This window comes from Saimiri boliviensis, chromosome 17 (assembly GCF_048565385.1).
Source record: "Saimiri boliviensis isolate mSaiBol1 chromosome 17, mSaiBol1.pri, whole genome shotgun sequence".
In the NCBI taxonomy this organism is placed as follows: Eukaryota; Metazoa; Chordata; class Mammalia; order Primates; family Cebidae; genus Saimiri; species Saimiri boliviensis.
Genome location: NC_133465.1, coordinates 57065463 through 57086530, shown reverse-complemented (window position 1 = coordinate 57086530; position 21068 = coordinate 57065463). Strand labels below are relative to the sequence as shown.

Here is a 21068-nt window from a genome sequence, read left to right as displayed (position 1 = left end):
TACAGTAATGTTATTTAGATAGGCTTCATCTACACATTTTAAAATACCACGGAAGTCCCTCTAATGTTGACCAACTGCCTCAATCATGTTAAAAGGAACAAAATGTACCAGAAAAAATCAAATTTATTTTGATGTCGAAAATAACTCTACAAACTTTACGAGCATTCAGTGAAGTGTAAAATGTAGCCACTGTAATATTACTAAAATTTTTCAAAATAATTGATTTACTCTGCCAATGTAGCAATTAAATTGAAAGGCATGAAAGGTCTAAAACATCACTGAGGTCAACCTTTTGTACTGTCCTGCTATTTCCAAGCATTATCAGTAACCACTGAATGATGTATTTACTTAGTCACACTTTTTTATATTTCAATATCACTCATTATATCGTAAAACGAGTGATTCATAAAATAATCTTCACTCAGGCATTTAATTGTTACAATCATCTTTCTATAATTCTGTTACTAGTCAGAGGAAATTATCAAGTTAGTAATTAAGATTCCTCCTGATTCATGTGTCTAGTGTATTCTACTCTCAAAATATTAGTCTGTAATATTTCATGAAGCAATTGTTATGCATTATGCTCATACGTAAACACAGTATTGAAGAAGTAAGTCATTCTCTCTTGTTATTTTATCCCTTGGGGTTAGAGATGTATGGAATTTTCCTAAACCATAGTTTTAATTTTCTCATAATTTATCCCAGTGAGAAGTGATATTCAGAGAGTATAAGGATGGGTACCAGAGGCTTCAGAAGAATAGTTGGAGGCTGGGGATAAGATGAAGATGGTTAATGGTGTTCAAAAAAAAAAATAGAAAGAATTAATATGACCTACTATTTGATGGCACAACATGGTGACTACAGTCAATAATAACTTAACTGTACATTTTTAAATGACGGGAAGAGTGTAACTGGATTGTTTGTAACACAAAGGATGAATGATTAAGGGGATGGATATCCCATTTTCCATGATGTGATTATTTTATATTGGATGCCTGTATCAAAACATTTCATGTACTCCATAAATATATATACCTACTATGTACCCAAAAAATTAAAAATTAAAAAAAGTTTATAGAGAAGTGATATTTAAACAAGTAACACATAGTCCATGCTGTTTTCTTTTTTAATTTTTAGAATATGTTTACACATATGAAAACACAGATAATATAAAGCATAAATATAATACTGCATACTGAGTTTTTGGTTAGCTTGTGTGTACTTCTTTGTGTTCATTTCCTTTATTTGACTCTCTCCCTCTTCTCCCCATTTCTTCCTACATCCACATCTGTATTGGATATTCCATATTAACAACCTAGCATGTTTCCCTGTCTTCTGCCATGCTTACAGAATGATATACAAATATGCATGAACATACACACATACACAAGTATGACTTTTTGTGAGACAAACTGCTATAGTCCCCAGATACCTATTCTTCTCTTCTTTCTTTGGGGCTCCACCACCACCACCACCAAATTGGACTGCACATGACTGCATCATATATAGCTGCATGTGACCATGAGAGTAGGTATGGTCAAGGGGAATGCTGGAACAGAAATGATGCAAGCAACTTTTATTTGACATCTTTAAAAATAAAGAGGCTTTCTCTCAATGCTCTCTTTATTTCTGAAGAATGGTACTGCTGAGCAACTGTTATCACAAACCTGGAGACTAAAGCCACATAATGAGGATGGCAGAGCTTCTTCATCAGCCTAGGTCACAAAACTTACACATGTAAATTTTGAATGTAAGAAATCTGCTCTTCTGTGGGAGTGAATGTTGAATGGCTCAGTGGCTGGAACACTGGAAATAGTCCTTCCAGCAAACTCCTTAGTTCAAAGTTTGTAAATATTCAGTTGAGTAATGTGACCCTGTGACCTTGATAATTCTCCTAATATTTAACTGTTTATACTATAAGTAGAAACTCTTTACACTCAAGAAGATTTTTATTTTTATTTTTTGAGACAGAGTCTCACTCTGTTGCCCAGGCTGGAGTGCAGTGGCACAATCTCACAACCAATATTGATATATTAACAAAAATTCATAGTTTACATCAAGGTTCACCCTTTGCGTTCACAGTTTTATGGGTTTTGGTAAGTGCACAATGTCCACCATTATAGTATAATACAGAATGCTTTCACTGCCGTAAAAAATCGTCTGTGCTCCACCTCTTCATCCCTCCTTTCCACCCCCTAAACTTCTCGTAACCACTGATCTTTTCACTGTCTATAATTTTGCCTTTTCTAGAATGTCACATTGTTGCCTTTTTCAGGCTGGCTTCTTTTACTTAGCGGTATGCACTTAAGCTTCCCTCGTATCTTTTTGTAGCTTGAGTTTATGGTTGTTTTAATTTGTCTTTCCTCGGGACTAATAATATTGAGTGTCTTTTAATGTGCTTATTTATCTTTTTATTCAAGTCTTTTACTGAACGCTTTAAAACACATCATCATCTTATTGAGTTGTAACAGTTCTTTCCATATGCTGGATATAAATTATATATTTATGCTGTATAAAAATAGAAACTTTGCTATTAGGTACACACATATTTAGGATATCTTCTATTGTTATTAAACAGCTGTCTTTATCTTTTATAGTATCCTCTTCTTAAAGTTGCATGGTATATCTTTTTGTATCTTTTAATTTTCAACCTATTTGTGCCACTCCACTTAATACAGATCATTTGTAGAGAGCATATAGTTGGCTTATTTAAAAACATTTAGCATAAAAAATCTCAGAAAAAAATTTAACTTTATATTCGATCCAGGGAGAATACATGCAGGTTTGTTACATGGGTATATGGTATGATGCTAAGATTCAGGTTATGGATTCCGCCACTCAGGTCGTAAGCATAGTACCCAACAGGTAGTTTTTCCACCCACATTCTGATATATATATATCATATGGAGATATATATATATATCATATATATATATATATCAATCATAGAGCAGAGAACACTCCCTACACATCCTGTACCGATATGAGAACTCAATAAATTATCTTCTTCAAGCTTCTATATCCTTAAGAACACATAATTTTTTATTATGACTGTTTCACACACACACACACACAAATCTTTCCTGAATTTTGCCTTTCTCCCTGAAGAATCCCTAATGGAAATCCTTCCAAAATCATCCTCTATAGTTTCTATCATTCTTTTTAACTGCTACCTACTATTCCTTCATGGGGATAAAATATTTGCTCAACCATTCCCCTAATGCACATTCATCTAGTTTTCAGTGTTTTTCTACTACAAACTATGACACATAGTTTGCAGCAGAAATAAATGCACTATAGCATTGATTTCTATGGGATAGTCACAGAAGACACACTGAGTCAACAGGTGGATAAATCTCAGTGGATTTTGACCTCTATTAAAGGTTATAACAATTCACGTTTTCACCAGAAGAGTAAATATCTGATTAATACTCTAAGGGAATTTCCCTGAACACTACTGTGTCTTATTCTCTTTGCCTCTGTTTTGGACCCAGATAAATCTGTTCTTCCAAGGAATGCTCTTTCGGAATTTTGATCCACGTCTCTGTCAACTAGAAAGACTTCTTGGTGTGCTACATACATTAACACAGTCTGTCCCAAATATTTCCTGAAATATATTATTTTTCTATTGACATTTGTATGTTAGTCAGGGTTCCCCAGAGAAACATATGAATAGGATATATAGAAATATATGTAGCAGGAGAATTATTATAGTACTTGGTCCACATGGTTATGGAGGCCAAGAGGTGCTGAGGTCTTCTGTCTGTAAGCTGAAGAACCAAGAAAGGCAGTGATCTAAACAGTCAGACCCTGAAGGCCTGAGAAGCAGGGGCACGAACCTCCAAGGGCAGGAGAAGATGGATGTCCCAGCTCAAGCAGAGTATGGATTCACCCTTTGCCTTTCTGTCCTGTTCATGCCTTCAAGGGATGAATGATGAATAATGCCCACCCATATTGTGAAAGGCCATTGGCTTTACTCAGTTCACCAATTCAAATGCTAATCCCTTCTAGAAACATCTTCACAAACATACTGAGAAATAATATTTTACCAGATATCGAAACATTCCTTAGCCCATCAAGCTAACACATAAAAATAGCTATCACACCCTTATTTGTGATGTTTTTGCCATAAAAAGTTCTTCAATTTCACTTGAGTCAAATATTTCTATCATTTCTTTTATAGCTTCTGGATTTTAAAAGGTTTGGAAATTGGCAAGGTTCCCAATTCCTAAATGTTTTGGTAAAAATTTTGTTGTTTTGAACTCATTTGTGTATTTTCAGGTTAAGTTTCAGTACACCCAGAAATTGTTGTGTTTTGTTTTTTGGTTTTTGTTTTGTTTTTTTTTTTTTGAGGACGAAGACCCAATATTGCCAGTGTCTTGATTTAAATTAAGACATATTTTCACCTAGCATTGCTTTTGTACCATCAGAGTAAATGCCAATGCAGAAAAAAAAAACATAAAACACATTTAAATATTATTACAAAAATAATTTTGCCATCATGCGTGAGTTTCAGGAAACCCAGGGTTCAAAGACCACATTTTGAGAAACACAACCTTAGAGAAACTCTTGCATATGTATATCAGGATACACATATAAGATTATTCATAGAATTATCATTTTTAAAGGCAAAAAATTAGAATAGATTTATCAAAAAATGGCAAGAAATGTGATGTTAATTAAATAGAAAATAGTGCAAACAAACCTACTACAGCTATATGGCACAACATGGATGAATGCCTCTAACATACTATTGAGCAAAAGCAGCAAAACATAAAAGAATATAAAAAGTAGCCGGGCTTTCAGGTGGCTCACGCCTGTAATCCCAGCACTTTGGGAGGTCGAGATGGGCAGATCACCTAAGGCTGGGAGTTGGAGACCAGCCTGACCAACATGGAGAAACCCCATCTCTACTAAAAATACAAAAAATTAGCTGGGCATTATGGTGTATGCCTGTAATCCCAGCTACTCAGAAGGCTAAGCCAGGAGAATTGTTTGAACCTAGGAGGCAGAGGTTGCAGTAAGCTGAGATCACACTACTGTACTCCATCCAGCCTGGGCAACAAGAGCGAAACGCTACGTCAAAAAAAAAAAAAAAAAAAAAGAATATAAAAAGTTTAGTTCTATTTATATAAAGTTCAAAATTTGGTAAAATAAATGTATTTCAATTTTCAGAGATGCAGGTATTAATGCCAAAATCAATATTAAAAAAACAAATAGGTGAAAATCATCATCAGAAAAATCAGAACAGTGGTTACTTCTAGGAAAGATGGAAGAGAGTATGATTACAAAAGGTCAGACAGCAGGCTTCTCGGGATATTGGCAGTGATCTAATTCTTGCCTGGGTGGCATTTACAATGGCATTTCGTTGTACAATTATTTATTAAATTATGTGACTTTGTGCATACCTGAATGCTATGCTTCATAAGAAATCTATACCTGTTCTCTCATTTATTATGTCAATAATTGTAGCTTTCTTTATCCTAGGTTTATTTAAATTATATTTTGACTAGCAGGCACAAAAAAAAAAAAAAGGCCTAATTGGCATTACATGTAAAAAAGCAGCAACATCTCTTTTTAGGTAATAAATGGAAACATTCAATATGGATGAAAATGAAGCTCAAAGGAAATTTTCTATTTTATTCCACAAAAAGAGCAATTTTATACTCTGGTTTCTCTTCAGATTTTATAAATCTTTCACCTTTTACAAAGGGAGCAATTTCTACCATCTGTTCTCTGAAAATTGACAGTTGCTCTGAAAATTGATCTCTTCTTGTTGTGTTGCCTCTTCTTTCATTTTCAGTGAAAACAGTTTTCCAAATGTATTAATGCCAAAAAGCCTTTTTTCAGATTACTAAAAAAAGAAAGAAAGAACGACCCACTGCTTGATAATGCTCACTGTCACACAATTCTGTGATGTGGGTATCAGAGAAAATGTGTTAGCAATTACAAAGGCAAGCAAGTCCAAGAATGTTTGTGACTGATAGGCTAAAGTTAAAATAAAGGATCACTGGTTCACCGAACATATGTTTTCCCATAACTTATGAGAAATATGCCCAAAATAAATTGACAATTTATAAGAACACCCAAAATATTTTATATGTGGGTCGAGCACAGTGGCTCATGCCTGTTAATCCCAGCAGTTTGGGAGGCCTAGGCGGTGGATCAACTGAGGTCAGGAGTTCAAGACCTGCCTGGCCAACATGGCGAAACCCTGTCTCTACTAAAAATACAAAAATTAGCTGATGAGGTGGCATGCACCTGTAATCCCAGCTATTTGGGAGGCTGAGGCACGAGAATCGCTTGAAGCCAGTTGACTGTGGTTGCAGTGAGCCAAGATTGCGCTATTGCACTCCAGCCTGGGCAACAGAGCAAGATTCTATCTCAAAAAAAAAAAAAAAAAAAAAGTTACATGTGTATCTGTAGCCACCAAAACAAATCACTATAATTCTTCAACTCAAATAAAATTAGACATTAAAGTAATATTAAATTAATAATATTAATTAGTAAATTATGTTACACAATTGCATTATTAATTACATTAGTAATTTTACATATTTTACTCACTTAACATCTAATGAATCTTCTGCACAATTATGAATTTAAAATGGAAGTTGTATTTTATGAAATAGCTCCATTTCTAAAAGCTAGTTAAATATTTTAAGACACTCTGAGACTTCAACAAAATTAAACACTTTAATAAATGCTTCATGACTGATATGGTTTGGCTATGTCCTCACTCAAATATCATCTTGAACTGTAGCTACCATCATCTCCATGTGTCGCAGGAGGGACCTGATAGGAGGTAACTGAATCATGGGGGTGTGTTTTCCTCACGCTATTTTCATGGTAATGAATAAGTCTCACAAGATCTGATGGTTTTATAAAGGGCAGTTCCCCTGCACATGCTGTCTCGCCTGCCACCATGTAAGACGTGCCTTTGCTTCTCCTTCACCCTCCGCCATGATTGAGAGGCCTCCCAGCCATATGGAACTGTGAGTCCATTAAACTTCTTTTTCTTTATAAATTACTTGGTCTTGCATATGTCTTTATTAGTAGCATGAGAACAGACTAATACAATGACACAGATGAACTCTATAATCTGTAAAAAATTGTTATCACTTAATTATCTCCAGACTTACTGGATTCTTTAAGTATTTCAAACTCCTAAATTTTTATTTTATACCATTAAGAACTGACTAACATAGATTACCATCAGCATTTATAGCAAAACCTCTGAAAGAGATCAATATTTAAAAAGAAAAATAAAAATTTTAAATAGACAAAAAAGAGGTAATTTTTTTTATCTTAAATCAGAAAGGCTTTTCTAAGCATAATACAAAACCCAGAAGCCTTGAGAAAAGACAGATGCAACTTTTTAAAAGAAAATTTTTCATGCAAATCAAAACTACAATGAGATATCAATCTCAGTGCAGTTAAAATGCATTGTCTTCAAAAGATAGGTAATAACAAATGCCCGCAAGGATGTGGAGAAAGGAGAACCCTCGTACACTGGATTGGTGGGAATGTCAATTAATACAACCACTATGGAAAAGGGTTTGGAGGGTCTTAAAAAAAAAAAAAAATAGAACTACCAATTCAGCAGTCCAACTGCTAGGTATATACCCCAAATAATGAAAGTCAGTATATTGAAGAGATACTTGCACTCCCGTATTTATTGCAGCACGATTAACAATAGTGATGATTTAGAAGCAAGCTAAGTATCCATCAGCAGATGAATGGATAAGGAAAAATGTGGTACACATACACAATGGAGTACTACTCAGCCATTAAAAAGGACACCCTGTCATTTGCAACAACATGGATGGGACTGGAGGTCACTCTGTTCAGTGAAATAAGCCAGGCACAGAAAGACAAACTTCATAGGTTCTCACTTACTTGTGGAAGCTAAAAATTAAAAACAATTGAACTCATGGAGATAGAGAGTAGAATGATGGTTGTTAGGGGCTAGGAAGAGTAGTGGGAAAGTAGATGAGGGAGTGGGAATAGTTAATGGGTATAAAAAATAGAAAGAATGAAGAAGACCTATAATTTGCTGGAACAAATAGGTGACCATAGTCAAAAAATAATTTAATTGCACATTCTAAGATAACCAAATGAGTATATACTGTTTATAACACAAAGGATAAATGCTTATCCTTTGGTGATGGATACCCCATTTACCCTGATGTGATTATTATGGATTGCAGGTCTGTATCAAAATATCTCATGTAACCCATATACATCTACTATGTACCCACAAAAATTCAAAATTAATTTTAAAAAACTAAAAATAGAAGAAACCTTCTGTATATTAAAAAGTAGCACAGATCAACACATTTACAGAGAAAAGATTTGCAAGACATATGAAAAAGAAGTTATACTTTAACATGCAAATTGCTCCAGTGTTGATAACAAAATGGAAAAAGAGACAGTCTCTATACTATTTTTTTTTTTTTTGAGACGGAGTTTCAATCGTTACCCAGGCTGGAGTGCAATGGCGCGATCTCGGCTCACCGCAACCTCCACCTCCTGGGTTCAGGCAATTCTCCTGCCTCAGCCTCCTGAGTAGCTGGGATTACAGGCACGTGCCACCATGCCCAGCTAATTTTTTGTATTTGTAGTAGAGACGAGGTTTCACCGTGTTGACCAAGATGGTCTCGATCTCTTGACCTCGTGATCCACCCGCCTCGGCCTCCCAAAGTGCTGGGATTACAGGCGTGAGCCACTGCGCCCGGCTCTATACTATTAATGTTAACATAGACATAACCCTTTTTAACGGTTTTATTGAAATATAATTCATATATCCTAAAATTCACACAATTAAACAATACAAATGAAAGGTTTTTAATATATCAGAAAGTTACACAACCATTAACGCAATCTAATTTTAAAACATTTTAATCACCCTGAAAAGAAACTCTATATCCATTAGCCAATACTCCATGCACTGCCATGCTTGCAGCCCTATGCAGACATAACCTTATTTTAATGATAAGTTGTCAACATGGGTCTAAAATGTAAATGTGCAACCCTGTGACTGAGCCATTCCATTTCACATAATTTACCCTGCAAGAAAAGCCATATAATACAGAAAGATATGCATAGGTGTATTCTTGAAACACCATGTGTTATAGAAAAATACTCTAAATCTATATGCATCGATAGCAAACTATATTAATAAAATGTGACACATCAGTAAAATAAAATTTATGTAATTATGAATAACAATGGGGTGATATTTCTGATATGGAAAAAAATCATCAGAATATATATGTCAGTCAGAAAGCAATGAAATGATCTATATACAGTATATGACCTAATTTTACTTAAAAATGAAATAATCCTAGAGAATTTTAAAGAGAATACACTAAATTTTCAGCAATGATTATCTTTGAAGAATAAAGGTAAGTTGAGAAAGTGATGATTAAGTATTTAATAGTTTATACTCCATTTTTTAAATAAAGTTGATTCACTTAAAAGAATGCTATTTATTGCTTTAAAAATATTACATTGCAACAATAAAAGCATTTTTAGATGGGAACATGCACAAGGGTTGTTTTACAGGGACGTGTAAGGTTCTGACAAACTTCTAAACAGAACAGCATTTATCCTCATGCCCACAATTAAATGCTTAATAAAAGGAATTTAAGCAAGTAGACATAAGATTATCTTTCTAAAGGACAACTATGCATTTCATAGTATAGTTATACACTTAAATTAAGGGGAAAATCCAACTCAGAAACATCTCTCTGAAAAACAGAAAAAATAATAAAGCAATACTATTTTACATAGGTGCAAAACAGAAGACACAAATATTTTACAATGGAGAAAAATATGATCAAAATCTTCATCAAAATAAGTCAGAAATGACTATATTTGCAGAAATGATTATTTTAGAAAAATGTACAGTTAATGTACTTTAATATATGAAATGTTTATGTTTACATGCAAACTTCTCAATGATGCCTCAAATATTTTTATAGTATGGCCAAAAGAAAAACAAAAACATAAGGGTGTGGAAAAAAATAAAGCCAAACACATTGAAAAATGAATTTCTGATGCAATGCATGACAGCTTCAAATGTTTTTTCTTAAAAACATATGTGGGTGGCACTGGTATGTTGACTTCTGCCCCAGGTTGTCATCATAAAAATCACAGATATTATTTCATGAAAGACCAAAACAAAATTTTTAAGCAACCACTTCCTTTCCATTCATTTAATTATTTTTATGGCAAGCAGCCTCAATAGTAAGAATTAATACAAAATAAAATTAAAAGGAAAAACAGTTGAGAATGATTCAAAATGATTTTCATAATTAATAAATGACAATTTTTAGAAAAAGAAATTCAAAACAAGAGCTCAAAAGAAGGTACGCCTAAGTATAAGAAATATTACTCCCAAACAGGGAGTAATGTATGTCTTTATTTCAATAACAAAGTGTTATTTTATTTCAATAACAAAATATAAGGTATGCCTAAGTATAAGAAATATTACTCCCAAACAGGGAATAATATTTGTTTTTATTTCAATAACAAAATGTTATTTGTTTTTATTTCAACAGTTTTTTTTTTAACACCAGGATTACACAAGAAAGAAAACCCTGAGTCTGATGTCAGCAAGATGGCAGACTAAGACTTTCAAACACTTGTCCCTCCACAAAAAAATCAATCTGAACAAAATAAACATGCACAAAAATACCTTCACAAGAGCTAAGTAAACAAGGTAAAATATTACAGCACAAAACAGGAAAAGATAGAATGCAGAATATAGAAAAGCCAGTTTTCTAATACTCACATCACCCCTCCAGCTGCAGACAGCAAAGCGTGGACAGACACTCCACTTGGGAGGAGGGAAGAAAAGTGAGCACTAGACTTTACCTCAGACCCCAATACCAGGTCAGTCCCAGTAAAACCTAAAACCAGGCAGGACTCCTTGGCCCTAGACTCCCAGCCAGTATCCCAGGACTGACCCTACAAATTCACCCTAGTAAAAGGAAAATCTCACAGCCCCAGGCTCCAGACCAGCCCAGAAGATTTAGTCCCTGGGTCCACTCAACCACCATGCTGATCCCAGTAGCCAAGCATCCAAACTAACCCTAGTGCTGGACTGACTCCAGCAGCCTAAGCTTTAAGTCTGCCCCAGAGCCAGACCAGCCCTTACAGACTAAGGTTCCTGGCAGCCTCTGCAGCCTCAGGCTCCAGGTCAGCTCCCAAGGCCCAGGACTCCAGGCCAGTACCCAAAGGCTGAGCCTCTAGGCCCAGTTTGACACAAGGCAAGATTCCAGAGCCCCAGATTCCAAAGCCAGCCCAGCAGATTTGGTCTCTGGACTCACCACATTGCCAGGCAGGCCCAGTGGACTTGGGCTCCAGATTATTCACAGCACAAGGCTAGCCCCAACAACTTCAGGTTTCAGGCCTAACCAGGAACCAGGAGAGCCCCCAAAATCACTAGTCATCAGGCCAGCACCCACAGACTCAGCCTCCATGCTGATGTGAATATAGGCTCCAGACATACCCAATGTCAGGCCAGCCCATCTGGCCCCAGGCATAACCTGGGGACTTTCAAACACTTGTCCCTCCACAAAAAAAATCAATTTGAACAAAATAAACATGCACAAAAATGTACTCTGAGCCAGGTCAGCCAACACAATCCCAGGGTTCAGATCCACCTCACCTCCCAGTCAGCACCTCTGGCCCAGATTCAGAGCCAGAGCAGCCAACACAACCCCAGGCTTCAGACCCACCCAACCTCCCAGTCAACACCTCTGGCCCAGATCCTAGGTTGGCTGCTGGGGCCCCAATCTCCGTATTAACCCCCATGGTCCCATACTCCAGGAGACTCAGGGTCCAGGCCAGACTAGCAGACCCAGAAGCCAGGCTCATCCCAATAAAGTCTGGTGCCAAGCCAGCCCTCAGAAACTAAGATTCCAAAACCATCCCTACAGATTCACAGCCTAGGCCCAACCCTGCACACTCAGGCCCCAGGCCTGTCCCAGTGGACCAAAGAACCAGGCCCATCCCAGCACCTGTCTGACCCCTGCATATTCAGGCTTAAAGCCCACTCTAGAACCAGGTCAGCTCTTGTGGACCTAGGCTTCAGGCTAGCCCTGATGGATACAGATTTCAGGCTTACCATTCAGACAAACTCCAAGCTTACTCCCATGGACCAAAGCAACACATCTACCCAGTGGATACAGGCTCCAAGCTCAAACATGAGGACCAAGATACCAGGCCCACCCACTTTCTGACCCTGCCTGAGGACTACAGGAGAGAGCCCACCAGTAGACCAAACAGCCTGCCCAGAATCTCTGGATAGGCTGAACGGTGACTCATTTTCTCAGACAAAGCCAGTCTACAAAGACTCTAATAATTTTCTGCTTCTTCAAATGTGCAGACACCAACATAAAGCAACAAGCAACATATGAAAACAAAAAAGACATAACCCAGGCAAAAGAAAATAATCATCTCCCAATAGCTGACCCCAAACAAATGAAAATACATAAACTGCCTGGCAAATAATTCAAACTAATTGTTTTAAGGAAACTCAGTGAGCTTCACAAAAATACAGAGCTATAATTTAATGAAATCAGAAAAACAATACATGTACAAATTTAACAGATAAATTTTTTTACAAATCAAACAAATTCGGGAGCTGAGAAATATAATGAATGAAAAGAAAAAATATAATAGAAAGTATTAACAACTGATGATCAGGCAAAACAAAAATTTCAGTAAACTCAAAGAAACATACAGAATATTAGAAAATATATAGTCAGAGAAGAAAAAGGAAAAAGACGACCAGATGCAGTGGCTCATACCTGTAATGTCAGCACTTGGGGAGGCAGAGGCAGGCTGATTACCTAAGGCCGGGAGTTTGAGACCAGCCTGACCACATGGAGAAACCCTGTCTTTACTAAAAATACAAAATTAGCCAGGGGTGATGGCACATGCCTGTAATCCCAGCTACTCAAGGGGCTGAGGCAGGAGAATCACTTGAACCTGAGAGGCAGAAGTTGCAGTGAGCTGAGATCATACAACTGCATTCCAGCCTGGGCAACAAGAGCAAAACTCCATCTCACACACACACACAAAAAGGAAAATGACTGGAAAGGAATAAAGAAAGTTTATGAGACATATGTGACAGCATCAAAAGAACAAATATTCAAGTCATAGGAGCTGAAGAAGAAGAAGAGAGACAAAGGTATAGAAAGTTTATTTAAAGAAATAATAGCTAAAAACTTTCCAAATTGAGGGAAAGATCAATATATCTTGATACAAGAAGGTCAAAAGTCTCCAGTCAGATTTAATTCAAGCAAGACTATACCAAGACATGTTATAATCAAACTGTCAAATATAAAGAACAAATGGAAGATTATGAAAATAGCAAGAGAAAAGCTAATTATATATAAGGGACTTCCAATAAGACTAGGAGTAGATTTCACGGAGAAAATCTTATAGGCCAGGAAAGAGTAAGATGACATATTCCAAGTAATGAAAGACAATAACTGCCAACCAAAAATATTATGAGTGGCAAAACGTCCTTCAGAAATAAAGAACAGATAAAATTTTACCAAGACAAAAAAATTAAAAATTTTATTAAAAGCCTTAGGGAGTTCATGACCACTAGACTTGTCTTACAAAAACTACTCTAGTAAAATCTTGATGCTCAAAGACAACATAAATGAATAACAAAAAAATATATATACAAGGATAAAACTCACCAATAAAGTAAGTACACAGTCAAATTCAGAATAATTTAACAATGTAATGTTGTGGAAATTACTTATATCTTTAGTATGAAGATATTATATTATTTAACTATAACAGCTACAACAATTTCTTACTATACAATATAAAAAGATGTAAATTGTGACATAAAAAAGGAAAATAACAGAGAACAAACTGTAGAGCTTTTATATGTGATAAATTTGTTATTATCAGTTTAAAATACCTGTCATAGAAATAAGATGCTTTACTTAAGCCTCGTAATAATCAGAAAGCAAAAACCTAACAATCGTTGCACAAAACATAAAAAGAAAGGATTCAAAGCATACCACTACAGAAGTTCATCAAATCACAAAGATAACAAAAGGGAAAGACAGGAACAAATGACCTACAAAACAACCAGAACAAATTACAAAACAGAAGTAGCAAGTTTTTATAAATAATTATGTTGAATACAAATGGATTAAATTCTCCAATCAAAAGATAGAGTAACTGAACGGATTTAAAAAAACAAAATTCAACTATATGCTTCCTGTAAGAAATTCATTTCACGTTTTAGAACTTACATAGACTGAAAGAGAAGGAAGAGAAAAAGATATCTCATGCAAATGGAAATAAAAAGAGAGCAAGGGTAGAAATACTAACATCAGATAAAACTGACTTAAAATCCAAATTATAAAATGAGATATGGGTTATTATGCAGTGATAAAGTGCTCAACTCATCAAGAAGATACACCAATTATAAATATATATGCACACAACATAACAGCACCTAAATCTATAAAGCAAATACTCATATATATAAAAGAGATGGAGTGTCATACATTAATAGTAGGGGACTTCAAGACCACAATTTCAGCAATGAACAGGTTACCAAGAAAGAAAATTAATAAGGAAACATCAGATTCGAACTATACTTTAGAGCAAATAAACCTAAAAGAGATATACAAAACATACCATTCAATGGCCACAGAATACACATTCTTATCAACAAAATGTGAAATATTCTTCAGCATGGATCATATGTTAATTCAAAAAACAAGTCTTCACAAGTTTAAGAAGACTGAAATCATATCAAAGATTTTTTCTGACCACATGCTTAAACTAAAAATCAGTAACAGGAGGAATTTCAGAAAATTGACAAATACATGAAAATTAAACAATATGCTCTTGAACAGCTAATATGTCAAAGAGGAAATTAAAAGAGAAATTTAAAAATATCTAGAGACAATGAAAATAAAAACACAACATACAAAAACTTATGGGATACAGCAAAAGCAGTTCTAAGAAGGAAGTGAATAGCAATAAATGCCTACATCAAAAAGAAGATCTCAAATAAACAACTTAATGTTACACCTAAATAACTTTAAAAAGAACAATCTAAGTCCAAAGTTCATGACAAGAAGGAAATCATAAAAATCAGAGCAGAAATAAGTGAAATAGAGACTAGAAAACCAATAGAAAAAGTCACTGAAACTAAAACTAAGAGTTACTTATTTTAAAAGATAAAATTGACAAAACTTTAGCTAGACTAAGAAAAAAATAAAAGACAAATAAGTAAAATAAGAAATGAAAGAGAAGATGTTAGAACTGATGCCACAGACATATAAAAGATCATGAAAGTACTACGAGTAATTATATGTCAATAGATTAGCCTAGAAGGAAATAAATTTCTGGACACATAGAACATACGATGACTGAATCATGAAGAATTAAAAAAGCTGAACAAATCAATAATGAGTACAGTGACTGAAGCATTAATTTATTTATTTACTGTTTTTATTTTTTTGAGATGGGAGTCTCGCTCTGTCACCCAGGCTGGAGTACAGTGGTGTGGTATTATTGCAACCTCTGCCTCCCTGGTTCAAGTGATTCTCCTGCTTCAGCCTCCCAAGTAGCTGGGATTACAGGTGTACACCACCACACTCAACTAATTTTTGTATTTTTTGTAGAGATGGGATTTCACCATGTTGACAAGGCTGGTCTTGAACTCCTGACCTGGGGTTATCTGCCTGCCTCAGCCTCCCAAAGTGCCGGGATTACAGGTGTGAGCCACCGAGCCTGTCCTTGAAGCATTAATTAAAACACACACACACACACACACACACACACACACACACACACACGAAAAGAAAAACCATATGCCCAGGACCTGATGGCTTCACTATTGAATACTACCAAACATTTAAAGACCTAATAATCCTCCTCAAACCTTCCAAAAATCTGAAGAAGACAGACACTTCCAAATTCATATTATGAGGTCAACTTTGACACCAAAACTACACAAGAACAAAACAAGAAAGGAAAATTATAGGTCAATATTAAAGAAAAAGACACACAGGACATACAAAGACTGAATCATGAAGAAATTTCAAAATCTGAACAAATCAATAATGAGTAAAGTAACTGAAATATTTATTTATTTTGAGATGAGAGTCTTGCCCTGTCACCCAAACTGGAGTGCAGTGGTGCGATCTAATTGCAACCTCTGGATGTTAATATTATTAATATTAAGGATGAAGACAGATACAAAAGTCCTCAACAAAATATTAGCAAACTGAATTCAACAGCACACTCAGAAGAGCATTCACCATAATCAAGTGGAATTTATCTAAGAATACAAAGATATTTCAACATATGCACATCTATAAATGTTGCATACTACATTAACAGAATGAAGGACAAAAACCATATAATCATCTCAATAGTTGCGGAAAAAGCATTTAACAAACTTCAACATATTTTCATAACAAAAACTTAACAAACAAACTAAGTATAGAAGAAATGAACCTCAATACAGTAAAGGCCATACAGGAAAAACCCACTGATAACAATATATTCAACCATGAAAAACTGAAAGCTTTTCCTCTAAGATGAGAAATGAGACAAAGATGTCCAGTCTCACTACTTCTATTCAACATGGTACTGGTGGTCCTAGCCAGAGTATTAAAAAAGGGAAATAAATAAAAGAGTGGCAAGGCACAGTGGCTCATGCCTGTAATCCTAGCCCTTTACGGGGCTGAGGAAGGTGATTTACTTGAGGCCAGGAGTTCAAGACAAGCCTGGATAACACGGTAAAATCTTGTCTCTACCAAAAAAATAAAATAAAATAAAATAAAATAAAATAAAATAAAAATATATATGTATTACACACACATAAAATGATATATATTCATATATATACACACACATATGGTGGGCATGGTGGTAAACACCTGTAATGACAGCTACTGGGGAGGTTGAGGCATGAAAATTGCTTGAACCTGGGAGGCAGAAGTTGCATTGAGCTAAGATCACACCACTGCACTCCAGCCTGGGCAACAGATCAAGACTGTCTCCTAAATAAATAAACAAATTGTATCCAAATTGGAAAGGAATGAGTGAATGGTCTCCATTTACAGGTGAAATGATCTTATATGTTTAAAAAAAAAAAAAAAGACTCCACCAAAATGCTGGAACTAATAAATGGATTGAGTAAAGCTGCAGTAACTGCAGAATACAAAATCAACATACAAAAATCAGTAACCATTCTATACAATGACAATGAACTATACAAAAAAGAAATCAAGAAAACAATTCCTCTCTTACTAGATACCAAAAAAAAAAAACAACTTAGAAATAAATTTTATCAAGGAGATGAAAGACCAGTATAATGAAAACTGTAAAACACTGATAAAAGAAAGGAAAGAAGATCCAAATAAATGGAAAGATATCTCATGTTCATGAACTGGAAGAACTAATAATGATTAAAATGTTCATACTATCCAAAGCAATCTATATATTCAATGCAATTCCTATAAAAATTCCAAGGGCATTTTTCACATAAATAAAGACAACCCTAAAATTTTTTTGAAACCATAAAAGACCCTGAATACCCAAGGCAATTTTGGGCAAAATGAACAAAAGTGAAGGAATCACACTACCTGACTTCAAAATACACTATAAAGCTATTGTAATCAGAAGAGCATGGTAACTGGCATAAACCAGACACACAGACCAAATGAAACAGAATAGAGAACCCAGAAATAAACCCAGGCATTTAGGGTCAACTGATTTTTTTTTTTTTATGGAGTCTCACTTTGTTACCCAGGCTGGAGTTCAGTAGCACAATCTTGGCTCACTGCAAGCCAAGATTTGTCTCCAGGTTCAAGTGATTCTCTTGTCTCAGCCTCCTGAGTACCTGGGATTACAGGCATGTGCTACCTACCACACCCGGCTAATTTTTGTATTTTTAGTAGAGACACGGTTTTGCCATGTTAGCCAGGCTGGTCTCAAACTCCTGACCTCAAGGCCCTCCTCAGCCTCCCAAACTCCTTGATTACAGGCATAAACCACTATACTTGGCTGTTGTCAACAGCACACTCAGAAGAGCATTCACCATGATTAAGTGGAATTTTTGACAAGGATGCCAAGAACACACAATGAGGAAAGACAGTTTCTTCAAAAAATGGTGCTGGGAAAACTGGATATTCAATATGCAGAAGAATGAAATTTGACCCTTCTCTCATACCATATACAAAAATCAATTCAAAACAGAGACTTAAATATAAGACCTGACACTTTCAAACTACTATAAGAGAACAAAGGGGAAAAGGTCCATGACATTGCTCTGGGCAATGATGTTTTGGATATGAACCCAAAAGCACAGTCAATGAAAGCAAAAAGAGACAAGTGAGATTATATCAAACTAAAAAGCGTCTGCATAGCAAAGGAAACAATCAACAGAGTAAAAAGACAGCCTACACAATGAGAAAAAATATTTGCAAGGCATATATCAAAAAAGGGGTTAATATCCAAAATTACATAAGGAACTTAAACAATTCAATGGTAAGAAAACTAATAACCTGATTTTAAAATGGACAAATGAACTGAATAGACATTTCTCAAAAGAAGACATGCAAATAGCCACCAGATACATGAAAAATTGCCCGACATCCCTAATCATCAGAGAAAATGCTGATTAAAAAAATATCGAGATATCACATCACACCCATTAGAAGGGCTACTAACAAAAAGAAAAAAAGATCAGTATTGAAAGAGATGTGGAAAAAAAAGAACTCTTGTGCAGTGCCGTCAGTAATGTAAATTAGTGCAGCCATTATAGAAAAACTGTACGAAGGTTCCTTGAAAATTTTTTTTAAAAACTACTATATGATCCAGCAATCTCACTATTAGGTATAAGTCCAAAGGAAATGAAATCAGTATATTGAAGAGCTATCTGAACCCCCATGTTCATTGCAGTATTATTTACAATAGCCAAGTTATACAATCAATATAAAGTGTCCATCAACAAATAAATGAAGAAAATGTCACACACACACACACACACACACACACACACACACATACAATGAAATGTTATTCAGTTTTAAAAAGAAGGAAATCTTGTCATTTAGTACAACATGGATGAACCTAGAGAACATTATGTTAAGTGAAATAAGCCAGGCTCAGAAAGGCAAACACCACATAATCTCACTTACACGTGGATTCTAAAAAAGGTGAACTCACAAAGTAGAGAAAAGGGAGTTATGAGATCAGGGGACAAGGAATGGAGCTGGGAAATACTGGTCAAGGATACAAAATTTAGGGTAGATGGGAGAAACAAGTTCTAGAAATCTATTGTACAGCATGGTGTCTTTAGTTAACTAAACAACAGATTGTATTTCAAAAATCACCATGAGAGTACATTTTAAGTATTCTCATTACAAAACAAATAAGTCTATGAGGTAATTCATATATCAAGCTCAGTTTAACCATTTGACAACGTATACATATTTCAAAACATCATATTGTATACAATAAATACACATAATTTTGTCCAGGTGTGGTGGCTCTTGCTTGTAATCCTAATGCTTTGAGAGATGAAGGCAGGAGGATCACTTAAGGCCAACAGCTCAAGACCAGCCTGGGAAAAACAGTAAGACCCCATCTCTACTTTAAAAAAAAAAAAAAAAAAAAACAGACAAACTCTGCCTACCAAGCGTCACATTTTATATTTGTTTCAAGTATAACCTCTTCTTAGAATATACCATTATTTTAACTAAAACCTGAAAATCTAGATTATATAAAATATTAAAACTGCAATATGAATTGGGTTTATCAGCAATATCTCAACCCTACCTCTTTCTCACGTAATCGAGAGAGAAAATGATCATCATGGAAACTGCTGGATTTTCTCAGGCTGAGTTTTGGAGTCATCTGCAGAATAAATGAGGAGTTATTTAATACGTTTTCAGATCTGGTTTATCCTTAACCCAAAGAAAATGTCTAAATTGCCTGAAGCCCATACCAAAATTATACTAACTTTGCAAAATAATAATAGTAATAACTTCCAAGTGATAAGATTCAAAAACCATTATGTTTCCTAATGTAGACCTGCATTATTTTCTGTAAATAACTTAGTGATTATTTTATTTTAAAATACCTGCCCCTAGAAAAAGTCCAACAGGTTTCTCACATACCAGAGAAACTGGGATAGGCTTCTGTCTCAGGTATCGAGGATTTTCTATCTGAAAATTTAAAAATAAAACAAAATAAGGATTTATTAATTTGGGAGTTTTAATTATTATTTGATAAAATACAGAATTAAGCTGCCATATGAAAACATTTTATGTATTTCTTTATATTTTTGGAATAGGTATTTTGTGATACATTTTTAGTGGTTCCCTATAAATAAAATATAAAACATAAACTCCTTTGCATGTAAAATGAACCTTTATGATCCTCTCACTGTCCAACTACCCACTCTCATCTTCCATTACTCTTCACCTCACATTTTTTGCCCCCAGAATCCAGAATAACTTATGTTACCAGGACACGGTACATGTTCTCACGCCTTTCCACCTCTGAATTTCTCTCCCCAGCCCTCCAAACCCTATAAGCACACACCTACTGGTTCTTAGAGTCTCAATTTAATCACTGCATTCCCAGATATATTTGATATATGAATCCTTAAACATACCTGTCTAATAGCAAAGAGAACACAAAATTCCCACCATATCCCACATTCCAAGGACACTAATTTGTTTTAACTTAAAAATACTATACTCTCTCCCATGTCTGAGTTTTTGCAACCTATAAAATCATTCCCCCAACTTCTTCACATGGTTAACTTACTCAAGACTCAGAATTTAGAAATCATCTCCCCCAAGAAACTTAGTTCCTACTTTTCCAGTAGTACTTTGAATGCTGGTTCCTTTTTACAATCTGGCATCTATCTGTTTCAAAACAGTGTGGACTTTGAAAGCAGAGACCATGACTGCCCTGTTCTCCACTCTATCCCTAGCACCCAACAGAGTGCCCAGTGAATATTCCTCCGGAAAGAAGGAAGAAACAAGAGT

General features: G+C 35.2%; 1 protein-coding gene across 4 annotated transcripts in view; it reads right to left on the bottom strand.

The window, feature by feature from the left end:
* The window catches only part of CEP112 (centrosomal protein 112), a 563636-nt gene that overhangs the window by 453307 nt on the left and 89261 nt on the right, over positions 1–21068 (bottom strand). For all 4 annotated transcript variants that reach the window (XM_074388877.1, XM_003931804.4, XM_074388878.1 and 1 more), the window contains 2 exons: positions 20190–20237; positions 19849–19926 (listed from right to left, as the gene is read on the bottom strand). In XM_074388877.1, coding sequence (XP_074244978.1) covers positions 19849–19926; positions 20190–20237 — 126 coding nt within the window. The remainder of the gene's footprint in view (positions 1–19848; positions 19927–20189; positions 20238–21068) is intronic.